Source organism: Pelophylax lessonae (assembly GCF_965119305.1).
Source record: "Pelophylax lessonae genome assembly, chromosome: 4".
In the NCBI taxonomy this organism is placed as follows: domain Eukaryota; kingdom Metazoa; phylum Chordata; class Amphibia; order Anura; family Ranidae; genus Pelophylax; species Pelophylax lessonae.
Genome location: NC_138771.1, coordinates 128,049,647 through 128,071,238, shown reverse-complemented (window position 1 = coordinate 128,071,238; position 21,592 = coordinate 128,049,647). Strand labels below are relative to the sequence as shown.

General features: G+C 45.9%; 1 protein-coding gene across 1 annotated transcript in view; it reads right to left on the bottom strand.

Annotated features, from left to right (window-relative positions):
• Positions 1-234: 234 nt before the first annotated feature.
• ICE2 (interactor of little elongation complex ELL subunit 2) overlaps positions 235-21,592 on the bottom strand; it is a gene marked incomplete at its 3' end in the record, with an annotated part of 175,514 nt that continues 154,156 nt past the window's right edge. The window contains 3 exon segments of the mRNA XM_082253504.1: positions 235-275; positions 278-489; positions 16,206-16,256. Of these exon segments, the coding sequence (XP_082109630.1) occupies positions 235-275; positions 278-489; positions 16,206-16,256 (304 nt within the window).

Here is a 21,592-nt window from a genome sequence, read left to right as displayed (position 1 = left end):
TGGGTATGTAGCTAAAGGAGCTACAGCAACATCAACATTTCTAATCTACTTAGTAAGTTTTGAAGCCCATGGATCAGCAGGACAGACAACCAAGCAGCATTTTCAGGAGAGGAATTCAGGAATGACAGTCTGTTTTCAGGAATGACAGTCTGTTTACTCTTAGGACAGATTGCCCGAATATTTTATGCAATTTAAACAAGTTATGTCAACAAAGAACAAAAACAGAATATTACCTTAGGATTTCCAGTGTTCACTGTTGGAACAGGTGGGAAGGTGCAAGGTGGACGGCCATGATAGATGTGGTAGCTCAACAACAGATTGGGATTCACAGGCACCCAGGGAACAGAAAGGGAGGAAGGTGACTTAGGAAGGCTGCTATGGGCTTCATGCAGGTTATATGTTCCACTTCTTTTATCAGTGCTACTTTTATAGAGGCACACTGAGGAGTCCTTAGAGGCATGGCTCAGGAGGTAAGACCCATCCTGTAGACTGCATGGGAATATAATACACATTAGAATTAGAAATATACACTTCAATAGTGAACAGTATACATCTATACAAGAGGACAATCATTTTATCTTTCTCTAAGGTGAAATAACCAAACTGTCCTCCAAGTCATTTCACACACACAGATAACCGTATATTGCAAAGGTGAAAATTTACTAAACACTCCCAAACCATATATTTTCTGGAAGTACAAGATACACAAAAAAATAAATAAGAATTCTTAATTCTATACAGTACTGTGCAAAACTAACAATTTTTCTTTACAAATTCCTAAAGTTTTTGCACAATACTTTAGAGCAGGCATGTCCAACCTGCGGCCCGGAAACTCAGGCAATGCGGCCCACTGCCCCCTGATAATTTATTTTTTGCTGGGGGGAAAGGAAGTCAGGTCGGGGGCACGGTCACAGCAGCTTCCAACTAATAGTAGGCAGAGGCTGCCTCAGAAGGGGGAGGGGAGCATGTGCAGTGTTTCTGACTCCTACCACCATGACCACTTCAAATCACTGAAGTGGCCATGGTGGTTAGAGTGTTCCTTTATTATCTCTCAGAAGAAGTAAACCTCTGTATACGGATTCCATTTCATTTGATCATCCTCTAGTTGTGTTAAATTAGTGCGGGGGGCGCGGCAGCGCGGGAAGGGCACTGCGGCATTTTATTACTTATATACCTTAACTATAGTATATATTTAATATGCGGCCCGAGAAAATTTCTCTACACTCAATGTGGCCCAGAGAAGCCAAAAGGTTGGACACCTATGCTCTAGAGCTTAATTCTTGCTCAAGTGCTTATCAAAATTATTTTTATATTACAAACACACAAAAATCACAAATAAAACTTGCAAAAACATAATTATCAAAAAGAAGAATGTTTTTTTTTTTTAAATTAAACAGATTGTAAAGGGTTAGAACCTCTGTAGGGTTTATATTACCATCCCAATCTACGACATTAAGCTTTAGGCCTCATGCACACAAGGCGTTTGATTTTCTCCTCTGAAAGTCTTTTAATCCAATCAGGGAAAAGTAGCCTAAAATACATGCCTAAAGCCATGTATTGCACACATTTAAGCATGTTTTGTCACAAACTTGAGCTGTGATGGATTCCAATATTGTGGCTATTGCAATGCATTTAAGTATTACTAAACCCACAACAGGAAAATCAGTCTGTATATGCAGCAAACCATGCGTGTTCTACTCACTGTGGAACCTAAGGGGTAATCCTTGCATTGTTTATAAAGCCTGTTTGATCCTATATTCTCTGATCCTCCTCTTCCTTCACAGTCTCCAAAAAATAACCTGATATTTTACAGAGCCAGGGCACAGGCTGCACATGCTCAGTTTGGTGTGTATTGCTAGAGAGTTTTTTTTTTTTTTCTTGGGAGAGAGCAGGGCCAATCAGCACTGTCCAGACAGAGGATCAGGGGAGAATGAAAACTCTTCCGACAAGCTTTACTAGGAACTGATAGAAGTCAAAAGGCTGCTATATACTGCTGATAAGAAAAAGGTATTTAGCAGTTTATATTTACTAAAATAATTGCATTTACATGTTCTGTGCACTGTGGGAGACCAGATACTGTATAGTGAATGCAGGCTCCTGGGTTTAGTGACACTTTAACGCTCAAACTGCAAACCCATTTTATATACCAGTTGCTCAGGCTGCTAGGAAGTGTAGTCTTGTGCCTGCTGCTGAGAGTGCTGACTGCTCCAAACAATGACCGATAAGAGCTGAAGATCCCGGGTCCGGCACATCAGAACAAGACCTGCTGTCTGTAGACAAGTGGTAGTCTCAAGCCTGAACCCCCTGCCAGGCCACAACCCCAACTTGTTTCACTCCGCCCACTGGAGCTTATTTCATGGGGAGTAAGCGCCTGACTACTGGGATCTTCAGCTCTTATCTGTCATTAAGGTTTAAACACTTGACAAGTCTAGCGTTTAGGCACATCAAGCAGTTTTCTCTGCTCAAAAGCTCCTCTCCTAAACGCGTTGGTGATTTACAGCTTTTAAACTCTTAATACACCTGTAGATGCCTATGTGAGCTCGGAAATTCCTGTTTCAGAGACCTGAACTGAATGGAAATCCCTTTTCAAATGGTTGTCACCAGACAGGTTTCTCCATTGAAAGATGTCCCTCTAGTCCTTTGCTGGATGGATTGGACTGATACAGCAATAAAAACCTGACAAACTTTCTAACCCTTCCATACTCTTTTTTTTTTAAAACTAGAAAAACAGTACGGTTTTCTGCCTAAACAAACAAGTGTATCTAGGCTTAAAATTGCACAAACTTGCAGAAATAAGCCAAACAAATAAATGTATATACTCTTATAGTACTTACTTTAGAAACCTTTACAATTTACCTGTTTAGCTTTATATAAGGATGTGATTCTGTATATTACTTTAGTAATATATCCTCTTGGGAAACTTATTAATTACTTTTCATATTTTTACTTTTTTCACATTAATGGCCTGTACACAGATGGTCCGTTTTTTTGTGTGCATGCTAGTCGCATATTGGAAATGCAGAGTTTACTAAAGTTATGAAATTTCTCGTACGGCAGATTAAAAAAATAGGAAGTAATGTGTTGTAGTGTATTTGTATTGTGTTTTCGAATGACAACTGTACTGATTAAATGAAATGCGTAAGATCTGATATCATAGGAGAAAAAATGTCATGCTCGTCCGATTGGATAATATTGGATGAAATGTCGTGATCGGCTCTCGAAAAGCTGTGTACTAACGATCAGATTATCATATGCGCTTCGAAAGCTTTATTTTTTGTCCAATTTTCAGATTCTGTGTAAGGGCCATTACCTTTAACCTTTTTTTTTTTTAAAGCTGGTTTCTGATTAAAATAATTTTTATCAAGTTTAATAACTCCCAGTGGCAATGCGCATTCACAACAACATACAGAGCATCTAAGTGCATAGCACATTGGGGACGAACACAAAAAATAGCCTTGAGATAGTATCTCACACCTTATGTGATGTCCAAATTCTCAAATTCCAACTCTCCACAGTGTTGGAGGGGAGGTAGAGAGGTAGGAAATATAATGCATATGTTCTGGTCTTGTTAAAATCTTACTAGCTTTTGGAATGGCATTTTCCACTGCATTTCTGATGTTAAATGTATACTGACTCATCCCTCTCCTAAACTTACCAAACTAAACCTTGGCATAGACAAATTTCCCCCTCCCTACCGCGCGGTAACTACCCACATACTCCTTGCTGCTAAATTGCTTATAACAAGAGGCTGGAAATCAAATACGGCTCCCAATATCTCAGATGCTCTAGACCAGTGGTCCTCAACTCCGGTCCTCTGGGCCCACTAACAGGCCAGATTTTAAGCATTACCTTGTGGAGATGCAGACTAGAATACTGCAATCACTGAGCAGCAAATGAGATCACCTGTGATATAATTTAGTTATCTTGCAAACCTGGCCTGTTAGTGGGCCCCGAGGACCGGAATCGAGGACCACTGCTCTAAACATTGCACGTACCAACTACAAATATGGATACTAGCTAATAAGTCAGGTAATAGAAGTGGATTGGACATACAGTGGTCTATATGGAAGACATGGTCTAAGGTGTAATGGGGGTTACCCAACAACCCTCTCATGGGGTTCCTTCCTCAACCCTCCTTTTTTCTTTCTGGTCTTTCTCCCTCTTTGTCCGTCCCAGGCAACAATCAGGTCTTGTTATAAGTCATATGTTATATTTTGAAATTTGCATGTTGCATTTATATTCTTTACATTCCTCTCTGTTGATGACCCTTTTTAGTTCCCCTGGTGTAAATCTCACCTGATCTTCGTGATGTGTGTTATATGTGCCACTTAAAGGACGACAAGTAATATGTTTGCTATTTGCTACTTACAATTTTACACTACCGTGTGGAACTATAAACCTTGTCCGTAATGTCACTTATTCTGTATTCTTGTCACTGTGTTATGGTTTGTTCTGCACTATGCAAAACTTAATAAAAATAATTAAAAATAAGAAAAAAATAAATAAATGGATTTTTGTAAAATCTTACCGTAAAATCCTTTTCTCTTAGCTCATTGACAGACGTAGTCCTCGGTGATACAGCACCTTCGGGTTAGGTTGCCTCCACAGGAGTAGGACTAGACAGGAAATGAAAAATGCTCTGGCCACACCCCAGGGGCAGTCCCCGAGGGTATATCCTCTCTCTCTCCGCCACAGCAAATCAGTTATGTCACAAAAGCAGTGCTTAGAGAATTTAACCCAACCCAACTCAAAAACAGAGGGGCGGGTACTACGTCTGTCAATGAGCTAAGAGAAAAGGATTTTACGGTAAGATTTTACAAAAATCCATTTTTCTCTATCGCTCATTGACAGACGTAGTCCTCGGTGATACAGCACCTTCGGGAAGTCCCAGAGCAGTATCACAAATGAGGGGTGGGAAAATGGAAATCAAATCCAAATCTAGAAGGCCCAACCGGTGCCAACTAGAAGTTTACAATGCTCATCCTTAATGATGAGACTCAACAAAAAAATTTTCAAACAGAAAAAAACCCTCGAGGTAGACCACCGGTCTCCTCAAATTGCGGCCTGCAAAACCTTGCGGCCAAATGAGGCATCCGCCGATGCCATCACATCAATTTTATAAAATTTTGTAAAGGTATGTACCGACGACCAGGTGGCCGCTTTACATACCTGGACCACTGACGCCTGATGGCGAAAGGCCCAGGAAGTACTGAGCGCTCGAGTGAAGTGCGCCCTAACAGGGAACGGAGGATTCCGACCCTTAATAGAATAAGCCTGTACCACCGTCTGACTGATCCATGTAGATATGGTCGCGGCAGACACAGGCAACCCCCTTCAAGGGCTATCCGTGATCACAAAAAGTGAGTCCGTCTTACGAAAACCACTTTGGGAAGGAAGGATGGATTCGGAAGAAGAACCACCTTATCCCTATGAACCACCAGATCTGGGGAACGACAGGATAATGCGGCCAGTTCTGACACCCTGCGTACAGAAGTAATGGCCACCAAGAAGGCCACCTTCTGGGAATGTAAGCAAGGGAATCTCCCTAATATCTTCAAAGAGAAGTTTCTGAAGAACCGACCACACTAAATTAAGATACCAGGCGGTAAGGGTGCGCACACTGGCGGAGCCAGATGTCGCACCCCCTGGATGAAATTCCGCACCAAGAAATGATTAGCCAAAGGTTTCTTGAAAGAAGATTGCTAACGCCGAAAACCTGACCCTTGATCGTGCTCAAGGATAGTTTCTGCTCAACCCCTTGTTGCAGACAGACCAAAATTCGGGTCACCGAATAGGTCTGTGGGGGAAATCCAATAGATTCACACCATGCAATATAAGACTTCCATGTGCTGGAAGTCGCTTTCCTTGCTTTAACTGGAGGTAGGAATAACTGAAGCTGACACTCCCTTATCCTTCAGTACCTGGGTCTCAATGGCCAGGCCATTAAACCAGCGACTGTAAAGCAAGATGGAAGATCGGTCCCTGAGACCACAAATCCTCCCTGAGAGGAAGTCTCCAAGGAGCGTCCGTGACTAGCCTCGCCAAGTCGGCGTACCAGGCTCGACGAGGTCAATCCGGAATTTCCAGAATAACTGGAATTCCCTCCACCTCTATCCTGCGAAGAAGTTCCCGCAGCAACTTGAGAGGATGGAAGGCATGCTGTAGCTGATACTGCCCCCACGGTGCGATCAGCGTTTCTGCTGCGTCCGCTAGAGGATCGTGGCGCGAGCTACAAACCTCCGCACCTTCCTGTTAGGCCAAGGTGCCAACAGATCCACATCCGGGATGTCCCAATGAAGGGACAGCTAGGGAAAAACCTCTGGATGGAGAGGCCATATGCGATTGGATCTGAATCGGTCTGCTCTAGAGCTGCTCGATCCAGTAAATCAGACAAAATCTGATCGCTCTCAGTTCCGATACCCTTATTGGTAATCTAGATACTATCGGAAGAAATGACTTCCCCTGGTTGAGCATCGGAGACTTCCTGGTCCGCTCGCTCAACCGGATCCGATTGTCCAGGGAATCGGAATTCTGATTCCATTAAAAAAGAATCTCCTTCAGGAGAATTCGGGTATGAGACTGGGTATACGGTACTGCCTCTAAGAAGGCCACCATCAGTCCCAGCCAATTGACGGACAGCAACATCTGAATCGTTGACTGAACCTTCTGGAGTTTCCCAGCAAGGAGAAACTCTCTTGCCCAGGATGTATCCAACCTTAGGCCCAGATAGTTCAGTCTCCTGGTGGGAACCAGGGATGATCTTTGGGAAAGCGAAAAAACGCTGATGTCCTGCGATGATGGGGATATAAAGATAGGCATCCTATATGTCTATGGACGCAAGGAAATCTCTTTGATGCAGGGAGGCCACCACTGTACGGATGGACTCTATTTCTTCCCAAGTCCAGATTTGGACACACCTTGCCCTCTTTCCTGGGCATTATGAATAGGTTCGAATAGAACCCCTGAAACCGTTCAATGTTAGAAGGGAAGAATCGCACCGGTGGAAGTGATCGAAACTCGATCCTGTGTCCTCCAGAAACCGGTGAAGACATCCCCCCCCCACCCCAGAGATGGGTAGGGGCGCATCAGGCTATATACTTCAGGCTTGGCTGAGCCGGACTCTTTGTTTACCCGACCAGCGCCCTTTGAAACCCCTCTAAAGGGGCTTTGGAGGGTTTCGCCTTATCGCCCGCCCTCGCGGAACGAACAACTCTATATGAGCAGAAAAGGAAGGTCCTCATTAGTTACGAGGTCTTTTTATCCTAACAGTCTGTGGCAAGACAGCAGGTGGTACCGTCTATCCTATAATGAGGAATTCCTCAAACGGATAGCACCTAGCCATGCGTTTGGAAATAACAGGGGTTCGTTTCAAAACGACCCCATTTGGGTAAAGGAAAATCCTTCGCCCTTTTGGTAGGCTAACAAGTACCAAAAAGGAATCTCAGTCTCAGCTACCTCTGCCGGTGTAACCTCAAGACCAAAGGTTTCCCGGACGGACACAACTAGTGCATCCACCACTCTTGTGCTATGGCGGAGGCAGAAACGTGCTCCTCACTGCTGAGGAGATATTACCTGAGACAACAGCCCCCTAAGAGGGACCTGCAACTGCATTGACCAGTTCCGAATCCGTATCTGAAGTATCTGATAAACAATAGGGGTAGGCGGGGGTCGCTACTTGACCCCCGTCCCTGACAGGCCACCTCCACCCGGGATACCAAAGACTCCAAAACTGTCGATAATGCATTAAAAACAAGTGGGGTACTGGAGGGTCCTGCGGCCACCTTGAGGGGATCAGGTGGGGATACCTATGCGGCAGGGTCAATGATTATACAAGACACTTGCCAGCGACAAAAAATGACAAAGTAAAAAAAAAAAAAAAAAACTTTTTTTTTTTTGTGTCCCCCAGTCGCAACAGCGCCCCTCAGTGTTACCTGCCTTTTTGGACCCCACAGAGAGAGAGAGACAGACCCCAAGGCTCATCCCTGATGCACAGAAGTTTTCGTCAGCTTGCTCAGTGCTTGTCTTGTTACAGACAGGAAGTCTTTGGCCCTATTTCCTGGGTAAAAGAGGCGGCTCCGCCCCGTAACACGCCTGCCGGCTCCTCCCCCTGGCTCCATGAGGTGTTTGAGTCACCTCAAACATGGCCGCCCCCATGCTGGAGACACGAGGCTACACCAAAATGGCGGCCTCGTGCGATCTACCAGACAATGGCGGCGGCCTGCACAGAATAGCGGCATGTCTGCAGAAGGATCTCGGCCTCACAACCCTTCACCCTCATGGTGGTCAGCGTGGTCGGAGGTACCGGACCCTGGCGGGCCGTATGCGGTCCGTGGCCGTCGGGAGGCATCTGCTTAGCTGGAGGAATGATCTGGAATGCAGTATACATGTATAGACATCGCCCTGTGGCTACTGACAGGTAGGATACCTTATACTATCACAGTAAAGTTCTAGTACTGCCACTGACTACAATCATTTACACATTTTTACAATTAGATTGTCAGCTCCCAAACCAAGCCTCCTGGCTTCTTGTACACAAAAATCACACTCAATTAGGGGGATCTGTGACATGTTGTAGGATAGAGGGGAACCCATCCTTACCATTACAGAGAGGGGCCCGCGTTCACCACAAGACCCGTCAGGGGGAAAGGGGGAACATACTACTCACCATACCGGAACCAGGCGGGCGCCAACTCCTGACAGTACCCCTCTCCACCGAGGTAGGAGGGCTGTCGACCAATACGGGCGCCGTGACTCATGGTCTTTGGCGTTTCAGCGAGACGTTTAACTCGCAGGGTCAGTCCCCGTCCAGTGGGACTATGTCGCGGCCGACCCAGCGCGGAGCTATGGCCTGCACGCGCTCGTAGGCTGAACTGGGGTGACCACTGGATCTCAACATCCCGCCCGTCGCCCAGTTCAGCTTTCTTGCTTGAAGATCTCACAGGAACCCTGGAGAAAAAAAGCTGTCTTAAAAAATTATTTTCTAAGAAAAAAATCCTGCCAGGACCGAAGATCCCAGCAAGGTATCTAGGTCCTTACTCCTGACTAGACAGAAAAAAACTGATTTGCTGTGGCGGAGAGAGAGAGGATATACCCTCGGGGACTGCCCCTGGTGTGTGGCCAGAGCATTTTTCATTTCCTGTCTAGTCCTACTCCTGTGGAGGCAACATAACCCGAAGGTGCTGTATCACCGAGGACTACGTCTGTCAATGAGCGATAGAGAAAAATAATTTTTATCCACTAAGCTCATTCTCTGTACACATATTTTTGTAACAAAGTTGCTTTAAGGCAAAAACTAAACCCACAGTTGCCTAAAAGAGTTACAACCAAGGCATGCAGTGAAAGACAACTCTCTCAATTGCCTGTGCACTCTGAATGGTCAAACCAATCAATGGGCTGGTATAGAAATGTTCACATGTAGAGGACCATGGTAACTGCAGATCAAACAAAGACTAAAGCCCCGTACACACATAGCAATTGTCAACCGTAAATATTCGGCCGCCGAACGATCGGCCGATTGTCGGCTTGTTAGTATGATGCTTCCGACAACCAAGGGCGACTTTTCGGCCGAACAGAATCTGTTGTGCAGGCATTAAAATTTTTGTTGGCCAACACCAGAACGGCCGATTGTTCGCCAGTCAGTACAGAATTCGGCCGACAAACAGCCAATTAGCAAGACTGGGCATGCTCAGAAAAGAAAAAACACACGGAAAGTAAACCATCACATGACATCACTTCTGCAGTTGGCTGTTGTTGGCCGACAAAATTCATGTGCAGTCTTTTGCAGTTTTCAGCCGACAGGACAGCACCCGGACAAAAGACGGCCGATCGTTCGGCCGACATTCGGGACGTGTGTACGGGGCTTTAGATAACTTCTGTGGCTGTAAAGAATAGGAGGGTTTAGTTCCACTCCAAGCAAATGTAACGGTCATAAGCCCTGGTTTACACCAGGATCGCACTGGAATGTGTAGGTACAAACCAGCGCATTCTCATGCAGTGCAATTTTGCAGCCCATTTATTTGAATGGGCTGCAAATTATACCTAATGCAAAAAGTGCTACTTTTAAAAATGTATCACGCCAAATCGCATAGTACTGTGGAACCATGCAGTTTGTGATTGAAGTTTGGAGTGCCATTAACAATACATTGACACTCACAGAAGATCACAAGGGCAAGGCATCCCAGCACAGTGTGGGAAAGGTGCATGGAACACACCTGCACTGTGTTCTGATGCGAACCAGCCCTAAAAAAGTTACTGATGCTATACCTGCAGCTGTGTATAATGCCTTCTTGATTAAGATAAAGTTCTACATTCTGCATGCTATAACCTAATAACTTGAAATTCTGCTTTCTCGGCTATTTACATTTTTTCCTGCATGTGGGTATTTGATTACTACTAAACAGCATAAACCTCTATCTGATCATATGTTATATCCCATGTAATGGCAAATATGCCCTGTGTTTAAGAGGCAGCTCTAAAAAAGTCAGGTGCTCATGCCAGATCGCATAGCAGCAATAGAAGCCTGGAGTTAATTAAATGCCTTTAGCCTGTTGATTGCCAGGAGGTATGTTGCTGAATGGTGTGATCTGGCCAGAAAAAAGCTGTAGTGAGCACTAGACACTTAAAGTGACTGAATTATATATGATCCCGGAATGCAAAAGTCAGCTACTCTCTTAGTCTATGATCTGTAGAGTGCACTGCATAGTGGCTATATATAATGTACTGAATATGAGATGGGACCTACTGTAGATCTCAAATGATGCAAATATCACACGCATGGCTGTTTTGCAATGTCATTTAGTTTGTAATACTAATATATTAAAAAAGGATAACTCCACTTTTGTATAAAAAAAAATTAAAAAAAAAATTAGCATATAATTGTGACAAGTCATATTGTAATTGAATGTCTTTAAAAATGACCTTTCAGTTTCAATCTGTAGCACTGTAATTTTCTGTAAAACGCTATGCAATATGGCTACCTGAAGGCATTCTGTACACAGATGGTTTACAGAACACCCCCCAGAAATGTAATTTCCTGCTTGTGTGATTGGCTTACTGATTTTCCCTACACTAAAATACAAGTCAAATTTTTGGCATCCCCTGCAATTAAAAATGTCATTTTTGGTTTGATACTCTCAAAGGGAAATCACGTCTAAAGGGATGCAGGCTAAGCAACTTTCCTCATTAGAGTGCAGCAGCTAATTGATAATAACAATATTTCTCAAAAGTGAGTACACCCCTCACGCTTTTGTAAATATTTCATTATATCTTTTCACGTGACAACACTGAAAAAATTATACTTTGCTACAATGTAAAGTAGTGAGTGTACAGCTTGTATAACAGTGTACATTTTCTGTCCCCTCAAAATACCTTAACACACAGCCATTAATGTCTAAACCGCTGGCAACATAAGGGAGTCCACCCCTAAGTGACAATGTCCAAATTGGGCCCAATTAGCCATTTTCCCTCCCCGGGGTCATGTGACTTGTTAGTGTTCCAAGGTCTCCGGTGTGAATGGGGAGGTGTGTTAAATTTGGTGTTATCGCTTTCACTCTCTCATACTGGTCACTGGAAGTTCAACAAGGCACCTCATGGCAAAAAAAACTCAGAGGATCTGAAAAAAAGAATTGTTGCTCTACATAAAGATGGTCTAGGCCAGTGGTTCTTAACCTTGTTGGAGGTACTGAACCCCACCAGTTTCATATGCGCATTCACCGAACCCTTCTTAATTGGAAAAATAAAATATGATTTTATGAGTTTAGTCTCGGGAGGTATAAGGTATTGGGTGTTGTTTACAGAACTAAATTAAACGTATCATACAAAGTAAAATGTACAGGAGGTCAGTAGTATGTAGGGCAGTGTACAGAGGCCAGTAGTATGTAGGGCAGCGTAAAGAGGTCAGTAGGATGTAGGGCAGCGTAAAGAGGTCAGTAGGATGTAGGGCAGCGTACAGAGGTAACTAGGCTGTAGGGCAGCGTACAGAGGTCAGTAGGATGTAGGGCAGCGTACAGAGGTCAGTAGGATGTAGGGCAGCGTACAGAGGTCAGTAGGATGTAGGGCAGCGTACAGAGGTCAGTAGGATGTAGGGCAGCGTACAGAGGTCAGTAGGATGTAGGGCAGCGTACAGAGGTCAGTAGGATGTAGGGCAGCGTACAGAGGTCAGTAGGATGTAGGGCAGCGTACAGAGGTCAGTAGGATGTAGGGCAGCGTACAGAGGTCAGTAGGATGTAGGGCAGCGTACAGAGGTCAGTAGGATGTAGGGCAGCGTACAGAGGTCAGTAGGATGTAGGGCAGCGTACAGAGGTCAGTAGGATGTAGGGCAGCGTACAGAGGTCAGTAGGCTGTAGGGCAGCGTACAGAGGTCAGTAGGCTGTAGGGCAGCGTACAGAGGTCAGTAGGCTGTAGGGCAGAGTACAGAGGTCAGTAGGCTGTAGGGCAGAGTACAGAGGTCAGTAGGCTGTAGGGCAGTGTGCAGTAGTGAGTAGTTTGTAGGGTAGTGTACAGTGCTCAGTAGTTTGTAGGGCAGTAGCATGTAGGGCAGTGTATAGGGGTCAGTAGTTTTTAGGGCGGTGTAGACAGGTCAGTAGGATGTAGGGCAGTGTACAGAGGTCAGTAGCATGTAGGGCAGTGTATAGGGGTCAGTTGATTGTAGGGCAGGATAGAGTGGTCAGTAGGCTGTAGGGCGGTGTACAGAGAATAGAGCAGAGGACAGGAGTTGACAGGACAGAGGATAGGACAGTATACAGGGATCAGTAAAGCCACACACTAGGGGGCTGGGAGGGCACACACCAGGGGAGGGTCAGGAGGGCACACACTGGGGGGGGGTGTCAGGAGGGCACACACTGGGGGGGGGGTGTCAGGAGGGCACACACTGGGGGGGGGGTGTCAGGAGGGCACACACTGGGGGGTTATGAGGGCACACACCAGGGGGTTGGAAGGGCATACACTGGAGGAGAGGGTAGTGAGGGCACACACCAGTGGAGAGTCAGGAGGCCACACACTGGGTGTCAGCAGGGCAAGCATCAGTGGTTGGGAGGGCACACAATGGGGGGGGGGGGTTTGGAGGGCATACCATGGGGTATCGGGAGGGCACACACTGGGGGGGTGGGAGGGCATACCATGGGGTGTCAGGAAGGAACACAGTGGGGTGGGGTTGGGAGGGCATACCATGGGGTGTCAGGGGGGCACACACTTGGGGGGGTTGGGCGGGCATACCATGGGGTGTCAGGAGGGAGCACACTGGGGGGAGGTGTTGGGAGGGCATACCATGGGGTATCAGGAGGGCACACACTAGGAGGGTTGGGAGGATGTACGATGGAGTGTCAGGAGGGAGCACACTGGGGGGAGGTGTTGGGAGGGCATACCATGGGGTGTCAGGAGGGCACACACTGGGGGGAGGTGTTGGGAGGGCATACCATGGGGTATCAGGAGGGCACACACTAGGGGGGTTGGGAGGACGTACGATGGGGTGTCAGGAGGGAGCACACTGGGGGGAGGTGTTGGGAGGGCATACCATGTAGTGTCAGGAGGGCACACACTGGGGGGGGGGGGGGGGGTTGGGAGGGCATACCATGGGGTGTCAGGAGGCCACACACTGGGGGGGAGGTGTTGGGAGGGCATACCATGGGATATCAGGAGGGCACACACCAGGGGGCATTCACAATGCTTTATTGAGCTAAATGAAAAGGACATGCATTTCTATTTGTCAGCTAACAGCACCTCTATGCTAAGCTGCAGTAACTCAGCAGACTTCGCATAGAGGTGCTTGTAAACGAATCCACCATGTACAGCTAGCTGAGCCTCCCTCCAGGAGCATTCACTCGGCTCCCTCTGCTCAGCTGCTCACACTTCCCTCTTCCAGGCGGGCGCGATCTCCGTGGTCAGGTACATCCCCATCCCCGCCCACTCAAGCAGCAAGCAGCCTGCAGGAGATAGGCTGGAAACCTGCTGGGGGAGGTATGGGGGCGGAGAGTCAAGTGTCTATGTGTAATGGCTGTGAGTTGTCCTGACCGCAGTTCTGATTTCCCGGGGTGCGCTCGGCCTCACAATCAGTAATATTTTCTCGGGGGGAGCAATTTCCCCGTTGCCCCCCCTGCCGAACCCGTGAGACTGACTCAGCGAACCCCTGGGGTTCGACCGAACCCAGGTTAAGAACCACTGGTCTAGGCTATAAGATTGCCAGGACCCTGAAACTGAGCTGCAGCACAGTGGCCAAGACCATACAGCGGTTTAACAGGACAGGTTCCACTCAGAACAGGCTTAGTGTCATATCCAGAGGTTGTCTTTGAAAAAATTGATGTGTGAGTGCTGCCAGGATTGCGGAAGAGGTTGACAGGGTAGGGGGGGTCAGCCTGTAAGTCCTCAGACCATACACCGCATCAAACTGGTCTGCATGGCTGTCGTCCCAGAAGAAAGCCTCCTTTAAAGATGATGCACAAGAAAGTTCACAAATAGTTTGCTGAAGACAAGCAGACTAAGGACATGGATTACTGGAACCATTTCCTGTGATCTGATGAGACCAAGATAAACTTATTTGGTTCAGATGGTGTCAAGCGCGTGTGACGGCAACCAGGAGAGTAGTAGAAAGACAAGAGTGTTTTGCCTACAGTTAAGCATGGTGGTGGGAGTGTCATGGTCTGGGGATGCATGAGTGCTGTCGAAACAGGGGAGCTACAGTTTCTTGAGGAAACCATCAATGCCAACATGTACTGTAACATACTTAAGCAGAGCATGAACCCCTCCCTTCTGAGACTGGGCCGCAGGGCAGTATTGCAACATAACGACCCCAAACACACCTCCAAGACTACCACTGCCTTGCTAAAGAAGCTGGGGGTAAAGGTGATGGACTGGCCAAGCATGTCTCCAGACCTAAACCCTATTGAGCATCTGTGGGGCATCCTCAAACGGAAGGTGGAAGAGCAGAAGGTCTCGAACATCCACCAGCTCTGTGATGTCATCATGGAGGAGTGGAAGAGGACTCCAATGGCAACCTGTGAAGCTCTGGTGAACTCTATGCCCAAGAGGGTTAAGGCAGTGCTGGGAAATAATGGTGGCCACACAAAATATTGACACTTTGGGAACATTTTGGACATTCAGACTTAAGGGTGTACTCACTTTTGTTGCCAGCAGTTTAGACATTAACTGTTGTATGTTGAGTTATTTTGAGGGGACAGCAAATTTTCACTGTTATACAAGCTGTACACTCACTACTTTACATTGTAGCAAAGTGTAATTTCTTCAGTGTTGTTACGTGAAAAGATATAATAAAATATTTACAGAAATGTGAGGGGTGTACTCACTTATGCGAGATACTGTAAAAAAAACTCTTCCATACCGGTTCACTCTGCAAATGGACACAGAAAAACAGCTTTTCCTTCACAAAAACAAAAGGCAGGAATCTGCAACAACGTTTGTTAAAATCCTTGCAATGTACACAAATCACCTAGAGGAAATTTTTTTTTTTCAACAAAAGTGGAGTTACTCTTTAAATTGATTTTTAATACCAAAGGCTGTTTAGTGCACAGTTTTGTATTTTTTATCAAGACAATGGGATTGCCACTAAATGGTATATGTCCTCCTCCCCTGAAAATAATGACAATACATGTTCAAAATGGCTATCCTCCCCATGACTGCAGACTTTTTACAGAAACCCGAAAGAAATATGATAAATGCTACTGAAGAGTGACTACATTTTCACAAGTTAGTGTATTCATTATTTCATGCAGTGTTTCTTCTGACTGTTACAGGTATGAATGAAAGGCAGCTGTAAGTGTATTATAGAGAGTAACCTTCCTCAATTAGGCCCTTCTCTTGTATAGACTGTCACCTGGCTTGTTTGTATAGCTGTGTCCATCTGCCAAATACACATTTCCTCTTTGTTCCCGTAGCCTTTGATGGCTTCCATTACAAGACAATTTGCAAAGTGATAGCTTAGACACAAATCAATAAGAGAGTGCTCAGTGAAACTGCAGGGAAATGTGATATTCGATAAATGTTTATGTCTAAACTTACAGGAACTGTTTTTACAACGTTCTGCAGCCCTCTATGTGCACCACTAAATCTGGGGGGGGGGGGGGCAAACTGCACTGAGCAGTCCAATGTGAATGTTACAGAATACATGGAACCATGGAGTAGCATACAGTGGCAAGGAAAATTAAAACCGCTCAGAATATAAAAAAGTAATAGTTAAATATCAATGCAATACTCACCGAATCAGCCATTTTAAAATATGCCGAAGAATATTGAGGCAATTGGCCGGCCTGTGCAAAGAGCAAACTGCATGTTACCATACAACAGAGGCAAACATACTGAGCTTTATAAAACAGAGCTTTTCATAATTACCACATGGGTATACACATGCACATTATATAACCAAAATGAGATTTTCCTCTGCTAATAAAATGGAGTGTCTGTTATCAGGTGGATGTACTGCACATTCCTTATTCACGTTTTCTATTGATTTCAGTCATGATTAGAATGTAATTTTGACAAGAATGAAACAATACACGAGGCACTCACTCAGCAAAAATGTTTTGTTTAAATATGAACAGCAATATTATATAGATGTTCTATACATATGGTGTCTTTCTTATCTTCCTTTAGATTTGTATTTCTGTTTACCCGATTCTAAGATTTACACGTGTGCCACAAAACACCGCCCTGCCAGGCAGGGTGGAAGACTTGACTTTAATATGCTGTACCTAAAGAGGAACTGCAGTCTGCTCACATAATTTGTAATAAAAACATATTTGCCATTTTGAAGCTTCCCTCCAACCACTTTGCATATTTTATATATACTGTGATTCTGTACTAGCCAAATATGCTGCAGAAATCTCCCTGCACTTGCCAAATATGCTGCAGAAACCTCCCTCCACTAAGTCTGGCTGCAGCCATTTTAACTGTGAGTAGCTGTGGCTGCTGCCTGTTCCCTTCCTGGGTTTACACAGAGACACTCACACCCCTGCCTGCACATTTCTCCTCTCTGGATGAATACTCATGGATCTCTGCAGTCTCCTGTTATCTCGGCCCTCATCCAGGTCTCTTGCTCTCCTATGACTCTTCCCTCCTTCCTTGCTGGCAAACTCGAACAAGAGTGAGAGAGAGAGAGAGAGACCTGTGCATGAGGTCATTAGCCTATCCCTAGGCTAATTACCAGACAAGAAAGAGGAAATGGGCTGTATAAGGTATTTACTGGCAGAATTAAATGTTTTACTATCCAAAGTTAAAAGAGAGGCAGAAAATTTAATAGATGGAAAGATGAAAAAAATGACTGAAGGTCCACTTTAACATTTAAAGCGGTTGTATGTCCCACTTTCTTATTTTTACCTACATGTAAGCCTATTATAAGGCTTACCTTCAGGTAAAATTAATATCTCCTAAATCTGCACGGTTTAGGAGATATTCACCCTGCAGGCAGTCACTGACGTCAGCGGCGCATGAGCTTTGCAGGTCCAGCGTACTGTGCCGGAAATTCAGAGCTTCTTGCCAGTACCGAGGGATCCGGCCACTCACAGCAATCCCAGTAGGATGGGAGATGACAGCCCTCTTAGCGGTGATCGGGCACCGTTGAGAGGGCTTTGTTCTAAGGTGAATATTTTATAATGTGCTAGTATGCAATGCATACTAGCACATTATGCCTTTATCTTTCTGGTTTTCTTTTTTTTTTTTCAGCGGGTTTACAACTGCTTTAAAAGATCTTTCCCCTCCTCATGTGATTGGACAGTAAAAGGAGAAGCAACAGTTTGAGAAGCCAATTTCTCTGCCATTCTGTTCACTGTTCATGTGCATGGTTCTTGTTATCACATGAACAGTGCAATACACCCGACTGGCTCTATTGTGCTACCATTCTACTCATTGAGGTGAAAGGAAGAGAACACATTAGAAAGGAAGGAGGGTTTTTTTGTCCCAGGACCACCTTGTCTCAGATAAGGAAAAGTTCCTTACCAGAAAAAAACACCAACTCTGAGGCATGCCTGATGGAGATAATATGCATCAAGAAATGGGATTTTTGTACTTATTGTAAAATCCATTTCTCAGAGTTCATCAATGGACACAGCGCTCCATAAATCATAACTACTGGGTTGAATGGTCTCCTCCAGTAGTAGGACTAGGCAGAACAAAAAACACCTGGCTACACCTATGGGCTGTCCTCAGCTTGGTATAGGTAATTAGTTTAGCAGCAAGCATTAGAAGTATCAGAACTCCATAGAGGGGTGGGTGCTGTGTCCGTCGATGAACTCAGGGAAATTGTTTTTTGGGCAAGTACAAAAATCCCATTTTCTCTTTTTTTCCATCAACAAACACAGCGCTCCATAAATCATAACTATTGGGACGTCCAAAAGGAGAATGAGAGATGGGGAAAATAACCCAAGGCTAACCATAAGAGACCTTAACCAGGACAAAGGAGCCTTCACCGGGTCACAGGAGCCCAGTCTGAAAAATAAAAGTTTAAAGAAAAACACCCCTCTAGAGGGAATAGCCCCTCTTAAACAGAAGCCTGCAAAACTTTGTGGCCAAAAGAAGCATCCGCAGATGCCAAAGTATCTACCTTATAGAATTTGGTGAAGGTATGTACCGACGACCAAGTGGCCGCCTGGCAAACTTGCGATATTGATGCCTGATGATGGAAGGTCCAAGAAGCATTCAGCACCCGAGTAGAATGCGCTGTGACAAAGAAAGGTGGAACCTGACCTTTAATGGAATAGGCCTGAGTCACTGTCTGTCTGATCCATCTGGAGATGGTAGCCGAAGAAGCGTAACGTAACGACAAAAAGCAAGTCTAACCTCCGAAAGGACTCAGTAGCTGCCAGATACGACTGAATCGCATGAACCACACCTAAGGTATGCAAAACAAATTCCTTGGGATGAGCCAGCTTGGGACACAGGGAAGGCAACACAATGTTCTCATTTAAATGGAAGTCAGAGACAACTTTGGGCAGGAATGATGGACAGGGACGAAGAACAACTTTATCCCTATTGACCACTAAGTAGGGACTGCGACAGGATAATGCCTCCAATTCCGATACCCTGTGGGCCAAGCTAATAGCCACCAAGAATGTCACCTTCTGGGATAACGCAGGCAAGGGAATCTCCCGAATATTCTCAAATGAAGGTTTCTGGAGAACGGAAAGTACTAAGTTTAAATCCCATAGTGGCAAAAGACTGTACAGGTGGCGCCACATGTCGAGCTCCCTGAATGAAAGTACGAACTAAAGAGTGCGTGGCTAGGGGTCGCTGAAAGGAGATTGCCAGGGCAGACACCTGGCCCTTGATGATACTCAAGGTCAACTTCTGATCAACTCCCTGTTCAAGAAAGGTTAGGATTCGAGTCACAGAAAAGGAGCGAGAATGAGCACCAATTGACTCACACTAAGAAATGTACGCTTTCCACGTACAATGGTATATCTTGCTGGAAGACGACTTCTTCGCCGTCACCATAGTAGGGATCACTGATCTAGACAGACCTCTATCCCTCAGTACCTGGTTTTCAATAGCAAAGCCATTAAAACCAATGACTATAAAAGCAGGATGGTAGATAAGCCCTTGAGACAGCTGGTCTTCTCCAGACTGGTTGAAAGATCCTCATCCTTGATTTCTCGCAGGAATTGCAGAAGAAGCCTGAGCAGAGGATGATACTGGCCTTACTGTGGCCCTTGAACGCCTGCGGCATATGCCAGAGGAACACGTGATCTCGCCAGGAACCTCGGAATCCTCCTGTGGAGTTAAACCTGCAAAAGGAGCTGCATGAAGGACTGTGCAAACATAAATGTCTTGAAGGTGGATACTACGGTGAATCACGACCTGTGGTTCCTGAAGTTTGTCCAGAGGAAGGACCACCCTGGTAATAATTAGAATCAGACCTAGGTAAATCAATTCCCTGGACAGGGATAGGGGGGACCTTAGGTAGTTCAGACATCACCTGAACCTTTGCAGAAATAAAATCCCCACAGGGAGACTCAGGACCTAAAAAACCTGAAAAGGACAAGCTTTGTCCCCCTTTCTGGGTATCCCCAAAAGAATCATTTCATGGATCCCCTTGACGCTAATAAAGGAGGTCCACGAAGCCGAAAAACAGCAAAGATGTCCCCCCACCCCAATAATGGGTGAGGGTAGACCTTCATGCTTTAGGGGTCTTGTCCGCGGGTCCGGAGAAGCTAGCGCTAGGCTTACCAGACCAAGGATGCTTGGAACCTCTCGGGGAAGATTTGAAAGATCCGTTTCCCTTAGTCTCCGTCCCAGAAGCACAAAATAATTTTCTATGTGCTGAGAAGGAGGGCCCCCGTCTGCAACAAGGCTTCTTTCCTAGATTATTGCAGGAAGGTACTCTCCCCCCCCCCGTAATACCGTTAATAATGTCATCCAGGGTAGCCCCAAACAGGTGATCGCCTTGAAAGGGCAGCTCAATGAGAGCTTTCTTAGAGGCTTGGTCTGCGGACCAATTCTTAAGCCACAGCACATGCCTAATCAACACCGCTGAAACAAAGTTTGGACAGCACAGGAGCTGTATCCAAAGCTGCATCACAAATAAACTGCAGCCTATGGACCAACTGGTCAGCTAAATCAACATAAGCAGCTGGGACCTGCTCACCCCCAGGCCCTGGCGCAAAGCTTGGCCCATTCAGTTAGGGTCTGAGACACCAGGGCTGAGGCAAAGACTGGCGGCAATGTCGAACCAGCCATAGTAAACATGCTGCATGCCACAGTCTCCGCTTTCCTGTCACCCGGGTCCTTAAAGGACAGGGATTCCTCTACTGGGATCAGGATAGCTTTATTAAACCTGGAAACAGGAGGGTCCATCACTGGTGTACTAGTCCACTTTTTTAAAAGTGACTCCTCAAAAGGGTAACGTACAGTAAAATGTTTGGGGACCACAAAGGGTCATTTTGGTTGTTCCCATTACCTACAGGAAAATCTGTCAACATAAGGCACATAAGGAAACACCTTTGGCGTGCAAGGTGACTTATGCTTGCCAGCCGCATCCTCCACTTTTAAAGTCTCACGCACTGCAGTGATAAGTGAGTCTACCAGCTTTTTAATTCCCTGCTGCAACCACAGAGGAATCATCCTCACTATCGGATGGATCTGGAGGTGTGATATTAGGCCCCCTAGACGGGCCACGTCCACGGCGACATCAGGCTCAGAAACAGATGAGACAGACTGAGCAGGGAAAGGTGGGGGACGCTTCCTCCTGGGCCTTTGTCCACACGCTGCATCCACCTGGGACACTAAGGACTGCAGCACCATCAGTGCAATCATGGGAAGCTATGGTTCCGAGGGACCTGCCACCTCCATGACGGGATTATTGGGGGAGATGTGAACCTGAGGCTCCATAAAGGAAAGGAAGGCCTTGTAGTACAAAAACGATCCTTTGGCACTACTAAAGGATACCCCCCAAGGCTCAAGGTACCCATCAGCAGAGAGAGAGAGAGAGATAACAAGGACCCCCAAGGACTCACCCTACCGATCAGAGGAGCGCAGAGAATTCGGACCCAGACGCCATTCCTGTTCATATGTCCCAGGCACGGGGAGAGGAAACTGAGGAGAAAGAGGAACAGCTTTGGCATCCCATGAGGCTTAGGTCCTCTCCAGCGTCTCC